This window comes from Dasypus novemcinctus, chromosome 26 (assembly GCF_030445035.2).
Source record: "Dasypus novemcinctus isolate mDasNov1 chromosome 26, mDasNov1.1.hap2, whole genome shotgun sequence".
NCBI lineage: Eukaryota > Metazoa > Chordata > Mammalia > Cingulata > Dasypodidae > Dasypus > Dasypus novemcinctus.
In genome coordinates this window covers 25,685,472-25,706,356 of record NC_080698.1, presented here as the reverse complement: position 1 = coordinate 25,706,356, position 20,885 = coordinate 25,685,472, and the positions used below count along the sequence as shown (strand labels likewise).

The following is a 20,885-nucleotide window of genomic DNA, read 5'->3' as shown; positions in this document are numbered from 1 at the left end:
CAAAGAATTATTTCACCCAGAATGTTGATAGTGTGAAGGTTAAGAAACTCTGAGGAGACACCTGATGAGGGGAGAAAGGAATCACATTCAAAGTCATTCTTGTAAGCCCTACGGAATGACGCTGGTTGGCTATCAGAAAGCACTTTTTTCTAAGGAGCTGAATTTCTCATAAATGATATGTGACATCCCAGGAAGTCATCAAGGACGGTCAAATCCAAACAAGATTTTCAAGGATGAGCTAAAAATATGTGGTTTCAAAGTTGTCTCACCAGAATGAATAAGTGCAATGGCACTTATTTTGAGGGGAGATATGTTGTAAATATGTATAAGTGTGCCCAGTGTGATGAATAGATACTCTGCATGGCAACTTTGGAAGGAAAGGCATTAGATGCAGGTAGGTGTAAGGAAACAAGGGTTTCTCCTCAACATGGACATAGGATTAAGATTGTTTTGATAGTACTGATAGTTCATATATATGTTCCTTTTCACTTTAAGTTTCAATCAAATAGAGCTTCCCTAGCAAATGATAGAATTTGCACATAAGTAATGACTGAGCAGTATCTAGGAAGTGGTCAGGCTTGAGTGTCAGACTTGAGTGTTTAGCTTTCTCCTTTGGGTGCTTTTATAAAAGTAGGATTAATCCTAGTGGGCATATTATCTGGGAAGCAGAAGACCACATTTCTGATTAGGGACCCAGACAACAGAACATAAAGTATTCCTTGGGTTGAGAATATGTGTAAAGCAGGGTTTCTCATTCTTGACATTGGTTTCTCGTTCTTCACTGTTGTGGGTACCTGCCCTGTGCATCATAGTATATTTAGCAGCATCCCTGCCCTCTACCCATTAGATGCCAGTTGTACCTCTCCCTGGTTCTGACCGTCTAAAGTGTCTCCAGCCATTGCCATTTGCCCCTGGAGGGCAAAATCACTCCTGGTACTTATATAGATTTCTCAACAGCAGAACTTTTCTTTGCATATCCCATGAGGGTGAATTAGTTGTGTATTTTCTTCAGCAGTTACCAGATCCCTCTTTTTAAGTCAGAGATGTCTATAAAGTTATAAAGTACATTATAAAGCTTTAAAAGTTCTTTCCCTTCCTCCTTTCAGGGAAGACAAATAATCTGGCTCTATGTTGTGGAGAACAGCAAGCTTTCCCAGGCACTTATTTACCTCCCATTTGTTCTATTAACCCATCAGAGAAAGCTATTCATAAGTAATCAACTTTTTCAGATGTGTGGCAGTATCTTGGCTTTTCAGAACATGAACTTCTGGGGAATAAAGTTTTTGAAATTGTTCTTCTCCATACCAATTTGCAAACCATTCCTGCTCCAGCAGGTGGCACGTGATATATATATATATTTACTAGCCTCGGGCTCCTTAGCACACAGACACACTTACATACACTCACAAGCATAACTCTGAGATCACAGGGTTGAGAACATTTCAGATGATGCATCTCTTGGCCCTGGAAGGAAAATCAATCTCAATTCTTCTCCTTTAAAAAGGTCACTAACAATGACCATAAACACTAGTAGTGAGTCTATAGCTTTTGGAGAAGAAATCTATCGGCAGAGGAAAGTCAAGCAAAATGAATCCAAGATACTGGCATCAACCTCAGAAGTTTTATGGTGGGACCTCAGCTGTAATGAAATATTGGATTCTCTCACAACGTTTAAACTTTACTTGATAGAAGACCACAGAAATTTTTTATAAAAAGAAGACGCCCACCCTAGTGCCCAGTGTGTAAGAGATTGTGGTTTCAAATAAGGCAAGTGAGTGCCACCTTCCAAAATTAATTGGAACTTTAAATGACTAATGATCCGACTTGGTGTAAAGTCCTTTAAAGTTAGAAATTGAATTTTGCTTTTACCTAATGAGAATCTTGCCAGACTTACATAGACTTTAGTCTATAAATCGAGCACATGTAAATTTTCCCTAAAAAAGTGAGAAGTCATAACCACCATTAAAAAACAACAAAAAACTAGCCTTTCTGAAAGAATGAGTTTCTCCACCTCACAGTCATTAAGCAATGACCAATTGATTGTCTTACATTTCCTGATGTGACACAAAAAAGGTACCCTGCTGCAATTATTGACCAGGTGGATTGACTGGATTTGGAGGAATAACATTTCTGAGCATTTGTTGGGCCAGGTGCTTTGTGTCCATACTGCTATTCCTCATCAGATCCTTGCAAAGTGGATCTTACATCTCATTGCGCAGGAAGTAAAAGTGAGATGGAAGACTGAGGAAGTTTCCCAGCATCATACAATCTGTAGTTCTCGAATAATAAAGACTGGCTCCCAAAGCCCATGGCTTTCCCCTACCTCTCCTGGAAGACTTTCAAAACTACTAGAAATTCTGATTTTCATTTGTGACACACAAAATAAACAAGTCCTTTTCTGAGTGGAAACCGGTTTAGCACTCCTTTGCTTTTTAAAATTCTCTGAAGCTAAGCTCCTGGGATCTGAATATTTCCTAAGGGTTTTCCACTAGGCTCCTGGTTTCATTTATTTTATTTACCACCAGTCAGAGGTAGCTGAATATTTGCATTTTAGAATAGGCCTGTTGTACACTTCACTTGGTTTTGAATCGCTTTCAAAGGAACTCAGAAACTGGGTTTGGCCACCAGCATTCTCAGAGCGGAGCTCTGTAATGGGTTGTCCTCCTCCTGGACATGTACAGCCCCATAGAATGACGTGAAGGAAAGGGTCTGCTGAACTAAGAAAACTAGTTCTTTCAGACATGGCCTGACCTTAGTATTTGGGTAACAGCTACTCCACTTTACAGAGAGGCTCGTGGTGGCTAGATGGTGGAGAGTGGGTCAGAATGGCATTTGATTTAATTCTGTCGTGTTCACCCTACAATTAGGAAATCTTGGGCTGGATGTCTGTTTTGTGTCCTGGTTATCTTCTGGACAGAAGTATGAGTCTTCAGCTTGTTTCAGATGTTTCCAGCCAGAAAGGAGATAGAAAATATCTGGTCTAGTTGGAGGCCATTTTGCACATTACATTCCTTACTATTGAGTTTTGATTCTGTATAACTACGTTTTTCCATGGGGAAGGGGGCAGAAACAAAGTTATGTGGCACTCAGAGTAGGAGGTGGTATCAGTAGCTTACAGCTGAAATTCCAGTGTTAGTCTGGTGCTTGCAGAGTAGTATTCTCAGTTCTTGGCTGCTGCCACTTATCATCTGTTTGTCTTTTATATCACATTCTCAGATAACCTTCCTCTTAGATGTTCCCTATGCAGTACGTAGTTCTGTAGCTATGAATTAACCATTAAACCATAGGAATGCTCTACCAGTTGTGGACTGAATGGACGCAGGAGCTAGGAGAGAGCAGTAGTTATTTATCTGGTCCTTAAGATGGACTGAGCAGTGTGCAGAATGTTCACTTAATCCTTAAATATTCTTGTAAAATAAGCAGCTCTAATTCCATTAGGTACTACTGAATCATTCATTCATGTGTTCCTTTATATATTCCACAAGTATCTGGGTATTTTCCATAAACCAAGCCCTGTTCTAGGTGCTCGGGTTATTGACATAAACAAAAGAGGCAAAATTCCTTGACCTTATCAAACTGATACTCCAGTGAAGAGGGGAAGAGAAGACTGTAAACAGAAACCAAATCAAACAAAAAAAGTAAAATCTATTAAGTAGGAAGGTTATAAGTGCCATGGATAAACATAAAGTTGGGAAGGTAGACAGGGACTGGCAGGGAAGAGGAGATGAGATGAGAACTGTAATATAATGATGCCAGGAAGTCTCCACTAAGACATTTGTGCCAAGATAAGGGGAAATAAAAAAAGCAAGCCATGTGGCCAAGACTGAAGGGTGCAAGCATGTCAGGCATATTTTGGAGATTGTAAGGAGGCTGGTGTGACTGCAGTAGAGGAGGGGTCCAGGAGAAGGGGAGTAGCAGGAGATGTGGTTAAAGATGACATTGAGGAAGCAGAATTTGGAGGTAGGTCACAAAAGGGGAAGGGGAAAAATGGAGGTTAGACTACTGGAGGGATTTTTGCTTTCCCTCTTTGAGTGAGATAGGAAGCCATCGGTGAGACAGGAAGCCACTGAGTGAGAGAGGGTTTTGAGTAAAGGAAGAACATGAATTTCTATTAAAAGAATGACTGTGGCTTCTGAACATACAAATGTGAAAATGTGAAAGCAAATGTGAAAGCAAGGAGTCGGTTAGGAGCCCTTGCAGCAACTGAAACGAGAGACAACAGTGGCTCAGACTAGAGTGTTAAGAGTGAAAGTGGGGAGAAGTGTTAGGAATCTAATATATTTTTAAGGTAATGTTAAGGAGCAGTTGACCTTTTAATATATAGGGTAGAGGAGGAAAGAGAGGAGTCGGGATAACTCCCACTTTTGTAACCTGGACCACTGGAAGGATGGAGTTGCCATGGAAATGGGAAAGACTACAGGTTAGTGGAGGAAGATCAGTTCAGTTTTGGACATGTTAAGTTTGAGGTGCTTATTTGTCTATTCAGTAGAATTAGAAAGGGATGACTGAAGCAGTTAAACATCCTGCATAAGATCACAAAGCAAGAGGTCGTAACAGGATTCAAGCCAGGTAGGACTGAGGCAAAAACTACCACACTCTTCTGCCTCCAGCCTTGTATTTCCATTTGAATAAATTTCAGAAGTAGTGTAGGAGTAATTTAGTCACAGAAAGCCATCAAACATAATGCCACGTCTAATGCCAAGTCTCTGTGTTGAGCTATTTATATTTTACATGGTTTGAATTTCATATCACACCTTTAATAGTGAGTCCCTTGAGCCATTTCTTTACCAAAAGGAGACAGGAAAAGACTAAAAAAAAAAAAGCCACAAAGGGCCTGTATAGTACATTGTGAGAGAGACTGAAGTCACAAGAGAGCAATGCAAACATTGAGGATGGATGTCTAATTGAACAATAGTTAAAATGATCTCTTTTCCCTCCCTATTGATGTTTATTTCTCTGGATATAGCATGGGCCCAGCTATGTATATGTGTCTCACTTCTGGGATGCCACTAACATCTATACAACAGCAAATTAATTACATTAATTGCTTCCCTAAAAAAAGTAAATTTTTCAGCATAAGATATTTGACATGTTGTCATGTAAAGATATTCCTTCCCCACCCAGCACACTGAGGAAGAGCTCGATGTGCAGAGAAAGCAAGACTGAATGTTGGATGAGGCAATTAAATTAACTTGATCCCGGTATCCTTTAAATGACTGATTAACAAATAGAGTACCTCTTGGAGAGGAGGAAAGAGTTTAAGTTCTGGGCATCTTTAGGTATATAAAAGTCCAGAGGAACCTGCATGGATGGCTTATGACGCATTCTTGAGAGTAGTTAAGTTTCTGAGGTCTATTCCTGGCAGCCTGTGACAGTAACATAAGTCCTGTCACGTGGGTCTGCCCAAGCAGTGTCATCTTCTAGCAGAATGACATTTCCAGAGAGCTTTGAACCCTCCAGCCCAGGACAACGATCACAGGCTACCTTCAGGGTGCTGAGAAACTTTGCTAACTCTTCTCACCTCCCTTAGCGTCCCCATCAATTACTTACTCAGAAACTTCTTTGTTCACCTTTAGAGCAGCTGAGAATAAGATTCTGGAACAAATATTTCACCCAGTACTCTTCCTGTCTTCCAGACTGCATTCATAAATAACTCTGTGGCAGGCAGCATCTTCACCTCTTTCCTGAAAAATGCCAGCATAGTCATCTTGCTGAAGTTGGGTTACTAATAATTACCATCAGGGATGACCTTGAAAGGAGAAAGAAGTCCTACAAAAATGGGCAATGTGCTTGGGGTTGGGGAACTGGAGGAGGACAATTTACGGGTAACAGACTTGATGATATAATATGCCTTAGTAACTAGGGGTAGCCTTGGACGGGCCTATCGTAGAATTCCAAGTGCTGCATTTGCAGATTCTCTTGGTTTTTGTTTTATGTTCTGATGGGGAGAAAAACTGTAATATCACAGTCTTGCAGAACAAAGAACCCCAGGGTGTGTTTCTCAACTAGTATTCCTAATTTCATACACGGCTACATTAAATGTTAAAATGCATTTTTCCCTGTAATGTGAGAGGGGGCCGCTGGGGCGCCCTGTGCCTCATAAATCTTGAGGGTAATTGGAGGTGGAGGACATAAGCCCCTCTCCCTCTCTCTCCTTATTTGCTTTCTCCCCCCAGCCCCCTTGCTAGGTTTATGCTGGACGACCTACTTTGCCATAATATTGACAGCAGCCTTCAAGTGGGCTCCAAAAGTTGACGTGAATTTTGGTTCCTTTTCTCCTGTTGCCTGCCGCTGCCGTCTTAGACCTTTGTAGCAATGCAAAGGCTGGGGGTGCCAGGGGGGTGGAGGGGGGGGTGGGGTTCTGGAGATGGAAGGATTGCCTGATGCTCCATCCCGCTGGGATGGCTGTGACTCCCACATCCGCTTTCTTCCATGGTGTTCCCTGCCAATCTCCTGCACTCTCCGCTCCTTTTTATGGTAATAAGTGCCAGGGTGGTCCTAGACGTAAACAGCCGTCAGGCAGGCCTGTCAACGCTGGCTTTAAGCCTGAAGTCACAGCCCTTGTTCCCTGGTAAAGCCTTCCCTCCCTTCCTCCTCCTTCATTTGGTTCGCTGATGCCCCTGTTCAGAGCCATTCTCGTGTTGTGAGAAGGCCGCTCGAAAACTCCCCTAAGCGTATTCCCATCAACCAATCGGGAGAAAACGCTTTTTCACGAAGTCCTGTGACCACTCCCACAGCCGAGCTGAGATGAGCAGGGAAGTGAGCAAATGGGGGTCTGGAAATGGTGCTCACTGGGTCTGTACCTAGTCTTGGGACACCGAGAGAAATAACCTAGCAGAAAACAAAAGTTTGAATGGAAAATAATGGAGTAGAGAGGAGATGTGATGTTCGAATGTGTCTTTCCTCTTTTTGCCTCCCTTAGAATAGAAGGCGTCGTCAACATTTACGTCTGCTCTGTGGATTTCTCAGAGACCTTAGGGAAGGAAAGCCCTTCGCCCATTCGTGTGGCTGAGGTTTGGCCAGACTGAGGCCCCCGCCCCCCCAGTCCCCAGCAATGCCTGTGCTAGAATGTTCATCTTAGATGCCACTGGTTAACATACAACTTAAAAATACTCACCTTTTTTTCCTGCATGTTATGAGATATTCTATAAGACTCCTTCGAATAGAAGTAGTAGTCATTATGCAAACATGTTTTGAGCTCTTTACGCCGTCAGGCTAAAATGCTAAGAGCTTTTATGTATTACCCCATTTAATCATAGCCACTCTGTTGGGTACAGATATTACTGTTTTCCTCCAGGAAGTTAAGTAGCCCCAAATGGCACCAGGATAAAATGGGATGGATAGGATTCCAGCCCAGGTATGTCTGACTCCAAACCCTATGCCTTGAAATGCTGCATTTTCAAGCAAGGTGAAGAGAAGCTCCCTGGTGTGGTGAACTGTCATTGCCACGTGGGCACCTGTGCATGCCCACCCATTGGGATTTGTCCTTAACTGGAACCTTAGAACAAGAGTTCATCACATCTCACTTGCACGTTAGTGTTGGCAATCTCTCAAAGCCAGAGTGCAAGACCTACACCTGCTTTGGCTTTTCCCTGCCCACCATGCTAGTTCTGTGTGAGCATGACCAACGCAGAATGGAAATAATCAAGGGGGTCTAGTTTGCTGAGCAGCCTGCAGAACACCAGAAGCTAGCCCCAAGTCCCTAGTACGATTGGCCCTGGGAAGTGTTCTATGGTCAAGACAAAAACTCAGTCCTAAACCCAAACCTGCTCCTTCCTCGTTGTGTGATGTAGAGCATGCCATTGTCTCCTTTTCTCTAATTTTTCTTGAATTTAAAAAATAAATAGGTGGACCAATTAACCTTTGAGATCCCCTACAGCTCAGGCATTTGAGAGAATGGTCCTTGGTGAATTGGCAGGCCAAATTTTACAACCTGCAACTTTTCATTTCTAACCATGTAAAAAGCCTTTCACCAGTGAATGGAAAGAGTAACTCATTCCTTGATACCAAGCAGACCCCCAGGAATTAATAAACCATCAAAGATAGACAGAGAAAGCCAGGGTATGGCTTAGACCAAGGCCACATGTAGCTCTTTATTTATGGGTATGTGTGTTTGCTTTATATAGTGTCTTTCTTCCCCAGACACAAAGAGCCACATCCGTGCTGTAAAAAAAAAAAAAATTAAAGTCAAGACTAATAACATTAGTTATTATGATTGAGAAATCAAAGGACTCTAATATAGTCTTAAGAGACATTTCTTTGAGGTCCCTACTTTCTGTATTTGCCACGGATAAGCAGAAGTGAGCTGCTTACTTGACTTATCTTGTCCCTTTCTTTTAGTATAGCTTAAGGATGAAAATAGCAGCTCCATCTTTGAGGCCTAACTTGTACCACTTACCAGCACTGTGACACTGGGAGAGTGATGTTGCCTCTTTAAACCTCTGTCTCCATATCTGTAAAAAGGAATCTTCATACCCGAGCCACAGGTTGCTATTGGGATTAATTGAGAAAAACCAGTATTCCTTCAGCCCATTGTCCAGTTCATCGTAAGAACTCAATAAAAATAGCTAGTATGATTTTCAGTAATTCTGCTCAAACTGTCAGAGTACTTGCTCTTGGGATGGCTGTTTTGACAAATTAGTACAGCAATAACACTGAGTCAGATTCCAGGTAGTTCTTTCTAGAAGACCTTTAAGAAACCATGGCATTCAGTTCATAGTATGATTCTTCTGATGGCTATAGCTTTTGTGTCTTCATTCATTTCCATAAATACTTGCTGACTGTAATATGGGAGGCAGTAAATCCATGAGTGAACTGCAGCTACCATCTTTTTTCTTTGTGAAAGACCACATGGTTTTCCAGGCCACACACTGAGCATTGTTTGAAGCTGACCCTAGTTCTGACCCTAGAACTATATTCTTATACTCACCAGGCTTTGTGTGTGTGTGTATGCGTGTGTGTGTGCACATGTGCAAGAGTAGGTACAGGTGATTATCCCTTTGCCATTTCCAATGATGTACACTCATTTAAGTACTCACCTCATTCATCACCGTGATTGGTAAAGGCTGTTCTGAACCCTGAGCACAAGCTCTACATCATCTGCAATAGCATACTTTCCAGATAGACTTGACTTGACATTTCGTTAAACAAAGTCAAAATGAAAGTATATTCAAGAAGTGCTTGTGGTTATAAGAAAATACAACTGGACATTTTTTAAATGAAGTAATCTAGATGTTATTTTCCTACTTTACAGAATCATAATAGAAAGGCCTGGAATAATAATTAGTATAGTCTCTTGTCTCAAAACTGAGCTCTGACCACCCATCTCAGGATGATGGTTAGCCACTTGACTGTCAAAAATCCTTAAGCCAAGAGAGTCTTAATTCAGCTCAGAAACGGGTCCCAGTATATGATATTCCTCTTGGCCTTTTGGTTCGTCCATATTTCTAACCTGTTGTCATACAAGACTGTGGTGAAAAATATGGACTGGCTGGCCAGCATCCACCATTGCACATTTCATATATACAGAATCTCATGTATCTAAATCACTTGGAAATGGGAATGGTCTGGATGTGTTGGGCTGTGGTTTGCCCAGGCACCCTCTTAGAGCTGCCATTCTGGAGAATCCATTAACCCATGTTTATCAAGCACCTGCTATAGCCTAGGCAGTGCTGGTCCACTCCTCACCCCTTCCACTGCTTCCTCTAAGCCCCAGTATCAACCCCACCCAGAAGCTTCCATCTGGCCAGAGCCTGAATGCACCCCTGGCCCCAGCCTCTTTTCCCATTCTTCTTCATTCCTTAGGGTTGCCTTACTAGCTGTCTCGTACTCCATCTCCATTCTAACGCCTTGGTCCTCAACAGCCTGGCAACCTGGGGTATCTCATTCTTGGGTCTTCACCCTTCCCACCCAGGCAGATACACTGCAGTTCTCTGCTGGCTCCTCAATGACTGAGAGGCCATGTCCTCAGTATAAGTGAAAGGAGCAGTGTAGGGAACCCCTGAGACCAGGGAAAGCACATAGGGCCCAAAGGGGCACTGCATTTAGAGCTACCTCTCTAGAAAGAAGAAACCCTCAGTTGAGGTTAAGGACAGATTGCCCACATCTTAAGTTTTGCTTCCACCAGATGATTGGAAATGTAAGTATTTCACACTCTTAGACTTTAGTGGAAATTGTAGCACAACACTTGAACAAAGCTCCACATTCCAAAATCTCCTTTGAGTTGCTTACAGAACCACAAGGCTGAAATCTCAGGCATGTGGGATGCTGACCTTGATGTTTCTAAGTAACAGAACAGAGATGACATTGTTTGGTAGTCTTGCTCAGAGTTGGGGTTAAAAAAATCATTCTCTTCAACAAATTGGGTTGCATTGTGAGAGGAAAAGGTCAGCATACTATTGGCAAACTGGAAGGTTATTGCAGCAGCAAATTCAAGGACGTAAATGTTCCCTAGAGCAAGAACCTTCAGCTATGTAGCCAATAAATATCATGAATGAGGTAAAACACTAAATTTAACTATTATATCTCAGTGAAACACATTGATGTAAAAATTAGTACCTGTGTAAGGACTGGAATGCTCAGATGGAAACTTCCCTCAAACTCTGAGAGCCAAAAACTTGTATTTATTTGATTATTAAAGTGACAACTTCTTGATGAAGACATAAAAGACCCATGAATGAAGCTGATAGATATAAAAATCTCCATGAGCAGCTGCTTTTCTCCCTTGGTAAGTCAGAAATCATTAAGTGAAAAGTGTTTGCTATTGGATTAGATACATTGAGAATAGTTTCAAATCTTAACAATTTTAGGCAAATAATATGTACAGTGAGTCACAGTGAAGCCATGCATTTTTTCCAAGTGAGTTCCATTCAAGTCACCAAATAAGAAAGACACACAAAGGAATGCATAGGATCCATCTAATCCAAACATTAAAAAGGCATTATATTTAGAAATTACTTCATCTCTCTTTATGTCCTTAGCAATAGATATTGGCTGTACCAATGGCACACCTCAAATGAATTATCAGTGCTGTTGCTGGTAATGTAATTATCTTATGTTGTTTTTTTTTTTTTTAAGATTTATTTATTTATTTAATTCCTTCCCCCCCCCCCCCCCGTTTGTCTGTTCTTGGTGTCTGTTTGCTGCGTCTTGTTTCTTTGTCCGCTTCTTTTGTCGTCAGCGGCACGGGAAGTGTGGGCGGCGCCATTCCTCGGCAGGCTGCTCTTTCTTTTCGCGCTGGGCGGCTCTCCTCACGGGCGCACTCCTTGCGCGTGGGGCTCCCCCACGCGGGGGACACCCTTGCGTGGCAAGGCACTCCTTGCGCGCATCAGCACTGCGCATAGCCAGCTCCACACGGGTCAAGGAGGCCGGGGTTTGAACCACGGACCTCCCATATGGTAGACGGACGCCCTAACCACTGGGCCAAAGTCCGTTTCCCTATGTTGTTTTTAAGACAGATATATATCCACTTGTTTTGGGGTCATGTAGGAAGTAGTATACAAACATTGTGATTATGCCATTGTGAAAACACCAGTTATCTCCGATAATAGTACCTATCTCTTTTTAATGTAATATTATTACAAAGTCAATTAAAAAAAAAAAAAAAAAGAAAATGTTAGCAAACATCTTCAAAAAAAAAATAGTACCTATCTCTATGGTTATTGGAATGATTAAATGAGATAATACACAGAAAGCCTTAGAGCAATGCCTGGGACATAATGAATATTCAAAAGATACTACATATATACATGGAAAACAAGAGCGAGGTACCTTTTCTAATTCTCCTCTGCTAGATTGCTGCCATCAATTCTCTTTTTCCCCTCCATAATAAGGGCCAACGTGTTTGTACTGTTTTTTAAAAAACCTTGCTTTAAGTTCATTCATGTACATTTGCTTACCATAAGACAGTAGTCTGTTTTTTCATTCCGATAAAGCAACTGTTACCACCCATGATTCCATATCCTTTAAACCCAGTCTATTTTCGAAAATAAATACATCTTTGAGTCCCAAAGCTGTTTTTCCAATCTTTCCCATCTCGTAAATGTCACCCTCATCTATCCAGTTGCCCAAACCAGAAACCTGGAAGTCATCACTGATTCTGCCCTTTCCCTTCCACTCCACATCTAATATATCAGGTACTACTATTTCTACCTCAAAAAACAAACATCTCTTAAATCCGCCAGATTCCCTCACCCAATGCCCCCACCCTAATCTAAGTCATCCTCATCGCTTGCTTGGATAAAGATAATAGCTTCCTGAGAATTTTTTCTTATTTCCATTCACCTGTACTTCCATCCATTCTCTAGTCAGTAGCCAAAGTAGAATTTTTGAAACGTAACTCATACTATGTCTTACCCCTCCTTAAAACCCTACAGTGGTTTCCTATTGTGTGCAGAATAAAATCCAAACTCATGATTATGTCCCATGAGCTTTGCACAATCTGGCTGTGGGTAAATTCTCAGGGAGCCCTCTTCTAACCACTCTATACTGTGTCTTCCCTAACACTCATCTCAATTTGTCATTTATTTTTAGATTTATTTTTGTATTCATTTGATTCATGTTGTTCTCCGTCACTGGACTGTGAGCTTCATGAGGGCAAGGATGGTGTTGGTTTTATTCATTATTATAGTCTCAATACTTAGCATATTTCCTGGAACATAGTAAGTGCTCAATAATGCTTGCTCATAATTCCTGTTTGTTCCCTAAACAGATAAACTTATCCCAAATACTAATTGTGTATTTTTTGTCAAAGTAGCATTTTTAAATATTAAAATGGGTCATTAATAATAGAGATTATTAAGAAGTCTATATATATCAAAATGCTAGAGGTTGAATCTATCTTCACATTGGGCTTCTTCCTTTTGCACTGTATACTCTAAGATTTCCAGAATGACTACTACAAATCATAATACTCATAAGATGAGTGCTCAAATGAAAACAGCAGTGTTTCTACCTCCTAAAATAAAAAGCTAAAAACAAATCTGTTAATAGACATATTGTAAATTTCTCTTTCAGTTCTGAATGAAATTTTCATAATGCTTTTAGTTCATTAAAAAAACATGCCTGGCACATTTATGAATGGTATAACTGAGCATGCTTGTTAATAGCGGTTAAATTAATATTCAGCTTCATGTTTTATATGGTGCCATATATCTATTAAGCATAAAAGGGCATTTTGGTTATTTTAACAAAATCACAAAGTTAGTGGAGGAAATAAAAAATATTGATGAGAAGGAAATGACACTTGCAATCTATACTCATTGCATTTTCACATTTTGTTCCTCATTCTTAAACGTATTCCCGTTTAAGAAGCAAGAACATTATATCGAGAAATAATGTGTCTTGAGAACTTGAGCCAGCAAGCTTATGATCCAAGTGGAAATGACTTCTGTAATCACTAATGAGGCAATGGAAGTTGAATATCTCAGTGCGTTAATTCGGGCCAGCCTCTTGCCTGGTCTACAAGAAGCTGTCATATGAAATTTTTGTCCTAATTCCATGGGCACTTTGATTCTTAAACCTTTCTGAGAAAACTAATTTGAAATCAAAGTCAAGTTTCTTAGATGTAGTCAGACAAGGTCACAATTAAAACAGTTCAGTGAACCTGCAGATCAACGTTGAACAGTATTGCCTCCCTCCTAAAATTGGCATGAAACTACCTGCTAGTTTGCCTTTCAGATTCTAATTTGCCTTTTCACCTCCTTCTTTTTGGACTGAGAAAATGAGAGCTTATCCTCTGGAAAATGGTTTCAAAGTTTCCTTAAATCATTTCATTGAGAAACTGGACATAGTAGTGTTTTAGAAATGAACCTTTATCCCAATCTGTGAATCACTCATCATTTTGTTGAAGAAATATTTTGATCAGGATTGCATGGAGTGAGATGTGCAAAAGGAATCTTTACCATTTCAGAGCAGCATTTCTTTAAGTCAGAATTTCATGGTAATTTTAGGTGATGGGCTTTATTTTTGACCTAACTTATTTGGATTTACCCACACTCTGGAGTGTCCCAAAATACCATCCAGGCTTGCTGCTGTAATACTATGGGCATTTTTCCCCCAGTACCACCTTCCTTCCCTGCTGAGCCTTGAAATATTACCCAAAATGGCGCTGGAAAAGGGGGAAGTGGCGACTTTTGTTAGGCATGAACTTAACATCTCATGCCACAGGTTTTTATCAAACTCCATGTGATTAAAAAAAAAACAACAACAACCTTGCCATTGCTTTATATTGCAGTGTTCTGTCTCTTGTGGTCGAGGGCATAAACAACGAAATGTTTACTGCATGGCAAAGGATGGAAGCCATTTAGGAAGTGATTACTGTAAACACCTTGCTAAGCCCCATGGGCACAGAAGGTGCCGAGGAGGAAGATGCCCCAAATGGAAGGCTGGAGCCTGGAGTAAGGTGAGCAAAGCTTCTCCTCTACCCACTGCTTCCTTATATTCCCCCACACGGCTGAGACCAGCGGGTTGGCTTGTGTTTCTCTGCACGGTCTTGGCGTTTCACAGGGGCCCTTAGGGACTTGGAGGGGAAGAATCTCCATGTAAGTCAGGATACTTACTAGCTGTGTCACCTTGGGCAAGTGGCTTCAGGCCTTAGCACTGTGAATTCATTCTCCGTGTTGGTGGATATCAGCCATCTAACAGAGTAGCCCCTCAGTATGCCGCTGATGTCGTGTTTATGATTCCCCACTTAGACATACACTAACTCAGATCGCACTAAGGCTGACTTGGTTACCTGGCAGGAATTGAGTTTGAATTTACCTTTGAGGTTCTTGAAGAAGGGCTGTCGATATTAAGTATTAGAGGATATTTCTCTGTTTACAACAGAAGTGGGGGACAGGCGAGGGAGTTCTCTGTCATTTTCTAGCTATGTGACCTTGGGTGATTTGTTTAACCTTCCTAAGCCTCAGATAATAACGCCTATTTCATATAGTTCTTAGGAGAATTTAACACATAATGAATGCCAAGTGCTTCACTCAGGAGTCTTGAATCTAATAGGTCCTAAGAGTACTCTTCTGTCTGATTGGATTAGTGTGATGTGCATACAGATGAGGAAGGGAGTGCTAAGTACCCAGGAAATCACTCAGACTCCCCCAGTTCTGAACATTTGATAACCCAGCCAGGAACTGGGTGTGAGTTTCCCTGTTGAACTTCAGGAAGGAAGTTTAGAAGCAGCTGTTAACCTATCAGCAAATTACATGCACGCCAAAGGCATCCTTATTTAGACCTTAAAGTTGATCTTGTAAATCTACACTTGTACATTTTCTCATCTTGTTTGAAGGTGCTTACTTCAGAGTAATAAGGCTCGATTTCTTTTAAAATATCCCATATTTAATGCTGGTTCTTATCTCTATTAATCTGATTCAGTGAAGTTTTACTGAATTTCTGGTTCTCCCAGGCAGTAGGCAATCAAGCAGATTACTCCTAAGAATTAATTGGAAACTAGGTTCAAGGTTGACAACCTCTGGAATTTATTCTTTCAGAGCCTCGGTGTTGATTCATAAGGTCCAGGGAAGCTGTGGGTGCTCCATTTCAACTTGACCAATGGAAAATTCCTCCAGAAACCTGAACTTTTTTTAAATGTCTCTGACCTGGGATCATTGCCCACACACACCCACCCCCATCCTTTGACACCCCTCCCCCCAGCCATATTCCACTTCACAGAAATTTTAAACTTGGTCTGCATCATTCTCCAGCAGAGTAGCCTTCACCTCTCTCAGGACCTTTATCACAATAAACCGTCAATAATTCTTTTTAATTGAACAATCAAAGAGTCTGTGCCCAGCCAGAGCTAGTTCCACCTCTGGCTCCCTTGAGGGATCAGATTTCAAGGCTGTATTTCATACTGGTTATCCTTCTTAATGGTTTCTCTAAGTGATCATTGTCATCTGTGAAGTTCCACCTTTTCTTATCTGGGGAGCTATTCCATTCACGTGAAGGCGTGCAGCTAACGTTATTTAATATACCACACTGATTAGCTTGTCCTCTTGGAGAGTTTCATGCTCTGTTACTTTTCTTTATGTTCCTTAACCTCTACTTATCTATTTACATCTTGCTCTGAATATTAAGTTCAGAGCATCTAAATGATGCTCATTTTAAAGTCCAGTTTATTTAATAAAAAGGCAATTAAAAGAATCTTTTCAGGATGGAGAAATAAATATGGTCTAGAGTGGACTTACTGGTATTCTACTATAGAATTACTGTGACTCTAGAAATGGAAGAAATTATATCATTGATGCGGAGACAGTGGCCATGGGAGTTGCTGAGGGAAGGGAGAGGGAAAAAGAGGTGTGATATGGGGGCATTTTTGGGACTTGGAGTTGTCCTGAATGATTTTGCAGGCACAGATGCGGGACATTATATATCCTGCCATAACCCACTGAATGGACTGGGAGAGTAAGCTACAACATAAACTATAATCCATGTGGTGTAGCAGTGCTCCAAAACGTATTCATCAAATGCAGTAAACATAACACACTAATGAAAGAAGTTGATGTGGGAGGAATAGGGAGTGTGGGGAATGGGGTATGTGGGAACCTCTTATATTTTTTAATGTAACATTTTGTGTGATCTATGTATCTTTTTTTAAAAAGATAATAAAATAAAATTTTAAAAAAATTTTAAAAATTTTTAAAAATAATCTTTCCTACTTCATTGGTAAATACAGTGAATTTTACTCCAGGATCCTGTGATATTGGTGAGAAGCCTAAAATTGCTGCAAAGCTGGGGTGATTATGTTTAAATACTGGAGGGGAAGGGTTGCAAACATAAAATAGGATTACCAGACTGCTACCTATTCAAAATGATGGCTTAGAAAAGTCAAGACACCTTTGTAGAAAATACAAGTAAATATCGTTATGTAATGGTCTGTGGCCAGCTTTATAAAACCCTGATTTGATTTGTAGAAGTGAAACATAAAAGTAGGCAAGACAAGATGCTGCATAGATAAGAGTAGATTTGTGCACTTAAGAAAGGCACCTAGAGATAATCAGATCCAGTGATTGATGGGAAAAGACCATCTGCATGATTCAAGAACATTGGCTTACTGATGATTGGATAGTAAACAGGAGTACCCCGAGGCAGAGATATTAAGACAGCAGTAATAAAGCCAAGCGTGATGATTGTCCATTTGCAACAATATTTAGCAGATTTTATATCTGGTCCTTCTGTTTTCTGGTGTGGGTTTATTCCTGTTATCCTGTCTTCAAGTTAGGAAGAATAATTAGCACATTGTTCACGGAGTCAGAATATCTGGAGAGAGTAAGACACACAAAATATTGAGATGGGAAGCTGCTCTTGCCAGGCTCCTCTTCATATTCTCTCTCCTGAATTGGTGTTTTCAGATATAAAGTGGTCTGTTTCATTTCTGCATCTCTTGAAAATCTTGAGTTTGTGAAGGAAGTTCGCTTTTCATTGGGAAACATCCTCTCTAAAATCTTAAGATCTGTTTTCCCCCAAAAGTTCATGTCCAATTTGTTTAGATGATTTTGATCAAGAGCTTAGAGATGTACATGAAATTTTAAAACAAAAATCAGCATCTAGTTCTTATTGCAGCTTGGCAAGTAGGAAGCTCTGTATTCCCACTGACACAAAAGCATTCCACAGTAAAATTGTTAAACCTTATGGTATCACTGCAGAAAGATTTACAAGAATGAAGATCAGAAAGAAAAAGAATAAATGGTCAGAGTAGAATGAAGATGGTGATATCATTTCATCAATTCTGTGACGTGTGCCTTTTTCATACTTTAACATCTCTGAAATCAGAATGGGCCTTACAACCAATGGAATATCATGATTGATTAAAAGCCCTTGATTTCTGTCTTAATGATACAAAATATAATGGTGTGTCTCACAATCTAAAGTGGTGTCCTAGATCCAGTGAAATAAGAAAATTCCTTGTAAAGATTTTTCAGTGCTAATACTGAAATGGAAACTGGCAAATTGTGGTATGAATCCAGTATTTTTGGTTAAGGCTTTTCCTTGTAATTGCAATTAGAGCAGCTTAGTTGTGGTGTCTGAATCTGAAGTATTCTTCAAGTGTTTAATAGGGAGACCATGGCATATGTGTAGCTTGTGTCCTTTGAAAAATTAAGGAAACCAGATGCACATGGATTTGTACTCTCTATTCATATTGTTTTTTAGTGAAACTGTGAGCACTGATGTTGATTATTTAAATTCAGGCTTCTCACCCACATTTACAAGAGACCGCATCGTCTTAACACCATATTTTAAAGCTGGGAGCCTAATTACTAATTTCTAGTAGCTATGATTCATTGCCTAGGACAGAGCCCACTTGGACTGTTTTTGTTTTTGCTTGAGTTAGGGTGATTGTCTTTGTTATATGCTTATTTATTGATAGAGTAGCCACCTGAAAGGTTTACTAGGAAGTGTAAAAGAGATTTTCAGTAAAATGATTAGCTAAGCTCTCAACCCAGGGTGATTTGCGCTCCATGGGACTTTCAGCAATGTCAGGAGACATTTATGGTTGTCACACTTTGGGAGGGAGGTGTTACTGATATCTAGTGGGTAGAGACCAAGGATGCTACTCAATGTCCTACAATGCACAGGACAGCGTCCCCAGCACAGAATTACCCAGCTGAAAAATCCTGGCATAAAAATTTGGCATATTGTAAGAGCTCAGTAAAGTTTGCTGCTATTCTTGGTATTGTCATATTTTTAATTTGAAGTTTAAAGAGGTTTTTTTGGGGGGGTGGGAGTTTCATCCTTTAAAATAATGTCACAACCGTATTTCAGCAGAAATACTGGAAGAAAGAATGAAAGAAAACTAAACACACACACCACCACCATCACCTCTCCAGGGGCTTTGTGATACTCTGTTTTTTATGGGTGTTCTGCCCAAATCTCTCAGAATTCATAGAGCAAGCCCTGCTGGCTCTTCATTCAAATTGTCACCTCCCTCCAGACAGCAGAAGAAAAGTTGACCACAAGAGAAGTAACTCTGATGCAGGGAACATCATTTTTTAACAGAGATTACCATGGATACATTATTCAGAAAGTCAGGGCTTACATGGCTCTGTGCATATGCTGAAACTTTTTAAATGCATTATTTCAAGGCTTGCTTCAACAATATGAAAATCAGAAGCCAGAACAGCATATTGTATCATTGAACTTTACCATGCCTTAATTTGTCTTTTGAAAATGGTCAGATGTTATGGGCAGTGATTTTTTTGGTTTTGCGTTGGATGCTCATGGCTCTTAATACCTGGCCTCCTTTGATCCAGAAGTAATTTACCCAGTTACAACAGCATCAAAAAAGAGGTTTCATATATTTGAATAACATTAGATGCTCTAAAAGTCTAACTTCTTTTCGTTTTTCTTTAGGTTATTAAGGAATATGAGACTTTGGTTATACTTTAATCCTATGCCAAACTCAAATTTTTTTTTTTGATGAAGCCTCTGTTACTCTTTCTTTGTATGTCTACTGAGATCCATTGTTTTGGAAATGTACTCTTTTATATTTAAGACTCAAAATTCAAATGGCCTGATGGTTTTATGGTGGTTGTTTTTTGATGGTGACGATGATCATGTTTGGGGATGTCTGTCTTCACGTATAGACTATGGTATGGTTCATTCTTTTCCAGTGTAGTCAAAGGGAAATATTACAGATCTACCTCCCATGAGAATTCAATGGCCATTCTCTAAGACAGGACCTTAATTTGTGTTCAGGCACCCTCCCATTACACTCAGAACATAATGACCATAAAGGTCTGGTTTCTTGTAGGTACATTTAATCGAATTACATGTATCAATTCAATTCATACACTTAAACCCAAAAAAGAGTAGCCATGTTGATCCAAAATAATTTTTTCTCTTCAGCTTGCTTTGAGATGAACGTTTGAGACTCATCTCTGGCACTGACTCATCTAAAATAATATGATTTGCCAAGCTTCTTTCTAAATACTATTTAGAAAGATTTCTTGAAATCTGAAATGGAGAGAAAATTAATATTCAGAAGAATTTCATTTGAGTGTGTTTCTTGATAGAAAATTACCATTAGCCTCAGACCGAGATGAATGCTATTGCAGGTTAATTGAACAAGAATTTCTTTCTGAATTAAAAGAGCATGATTCTATTCTTTAAAGGGACTTGCTCTTAGGAATATGCCTTTAATATATGTTAAACTTGTTTTCTCAATAACAGACAAATTAATGGAGGCTGATCTGTCACCAAAATTTGGTTATAATTTTAAATAGCTATATATAAAAAAATATGCCAGTCTTTCAAGTCAAATGTTGCCTTTAGTTTCTGACTGTCAAAACCTTAATAAAGACAATGATTCTTAGCCTGCCTGTAAGGGAGATTATAAAACACAACAATGAGGAAACCATTAAAAAATTAATTTAGAGGAAAGTTAATTGTGGATTTAATACGATGTTTTATAAGTTGGTCAACAAAATGTTTCAGCATGATTAATAGTATTTTTCTAGGGACACATTAAACCTAGGAAATAGTCTTTCCCTGTTAGCTTTTATTCTTCATATATTCATCAGAGGTTGTAAATAGACACAAATACTTTAGTGAATTCCATGGTTCAAAACAAAATTCTCCTATATCCAGAAGTAGGAGCAAGAAAAGGACAAGACTGGAGAAAATCTACTTATTCAGCTCTAAAACCTTCCATGTTTTACTCTCCTAGGGTTATACTTTTCGTCTGCCAGAAATTCTTCTTGTACAATACTCTATCTCCAATTTTGAAGAATCTCCGCTTGTCCAGGACAGAAATCGTTTGGGATTTTTATTTCACAGGGCAATGTTATTTCTGGGTTCTGCTAAATGTTTCGCAATGATCTTTCCCAACCTCTTTGGTCCTCTAAGAGTTTCGACATCTTAAGAGAGTCCACCAAATAGAAGAGCTTTCCCCAATT

The 20,885-nt window shown here is 39.9% G+C and overlaps 1 protein-coding gene across 20 annotated transcripts in view; it reads left to right on the top strand.

The window, feature by feature from the left end:
• The window catches only part of ADAMTS9 (ADAM metallopeptidase with thrombospondin type 1 motif 9), a 167,641-nt gene that overhangs the window by 106,614 nt on the left and 40,142 nt on the right, over positions 1-20,885 (top strand). For 13 of the 20 annotated variants that reach the window (XM_058288348.2, XM_058288341.2, XM_071212138.1 and 10 more), the window contains one exon: positions 14,234-14,401. The exons of the other annotated variants lie outside the window; for them this stretch is intronic. In XM_058288348.2, coding sequence (XP_058144331.1) covers positions 14,234-14,401 — 168 coding nt within the window. The remainder of the gene's footprint in view (positions 1-14,233; positions 14,402-20,885) is intronic. 20 annotated transcript variants of the gene reach the window in all.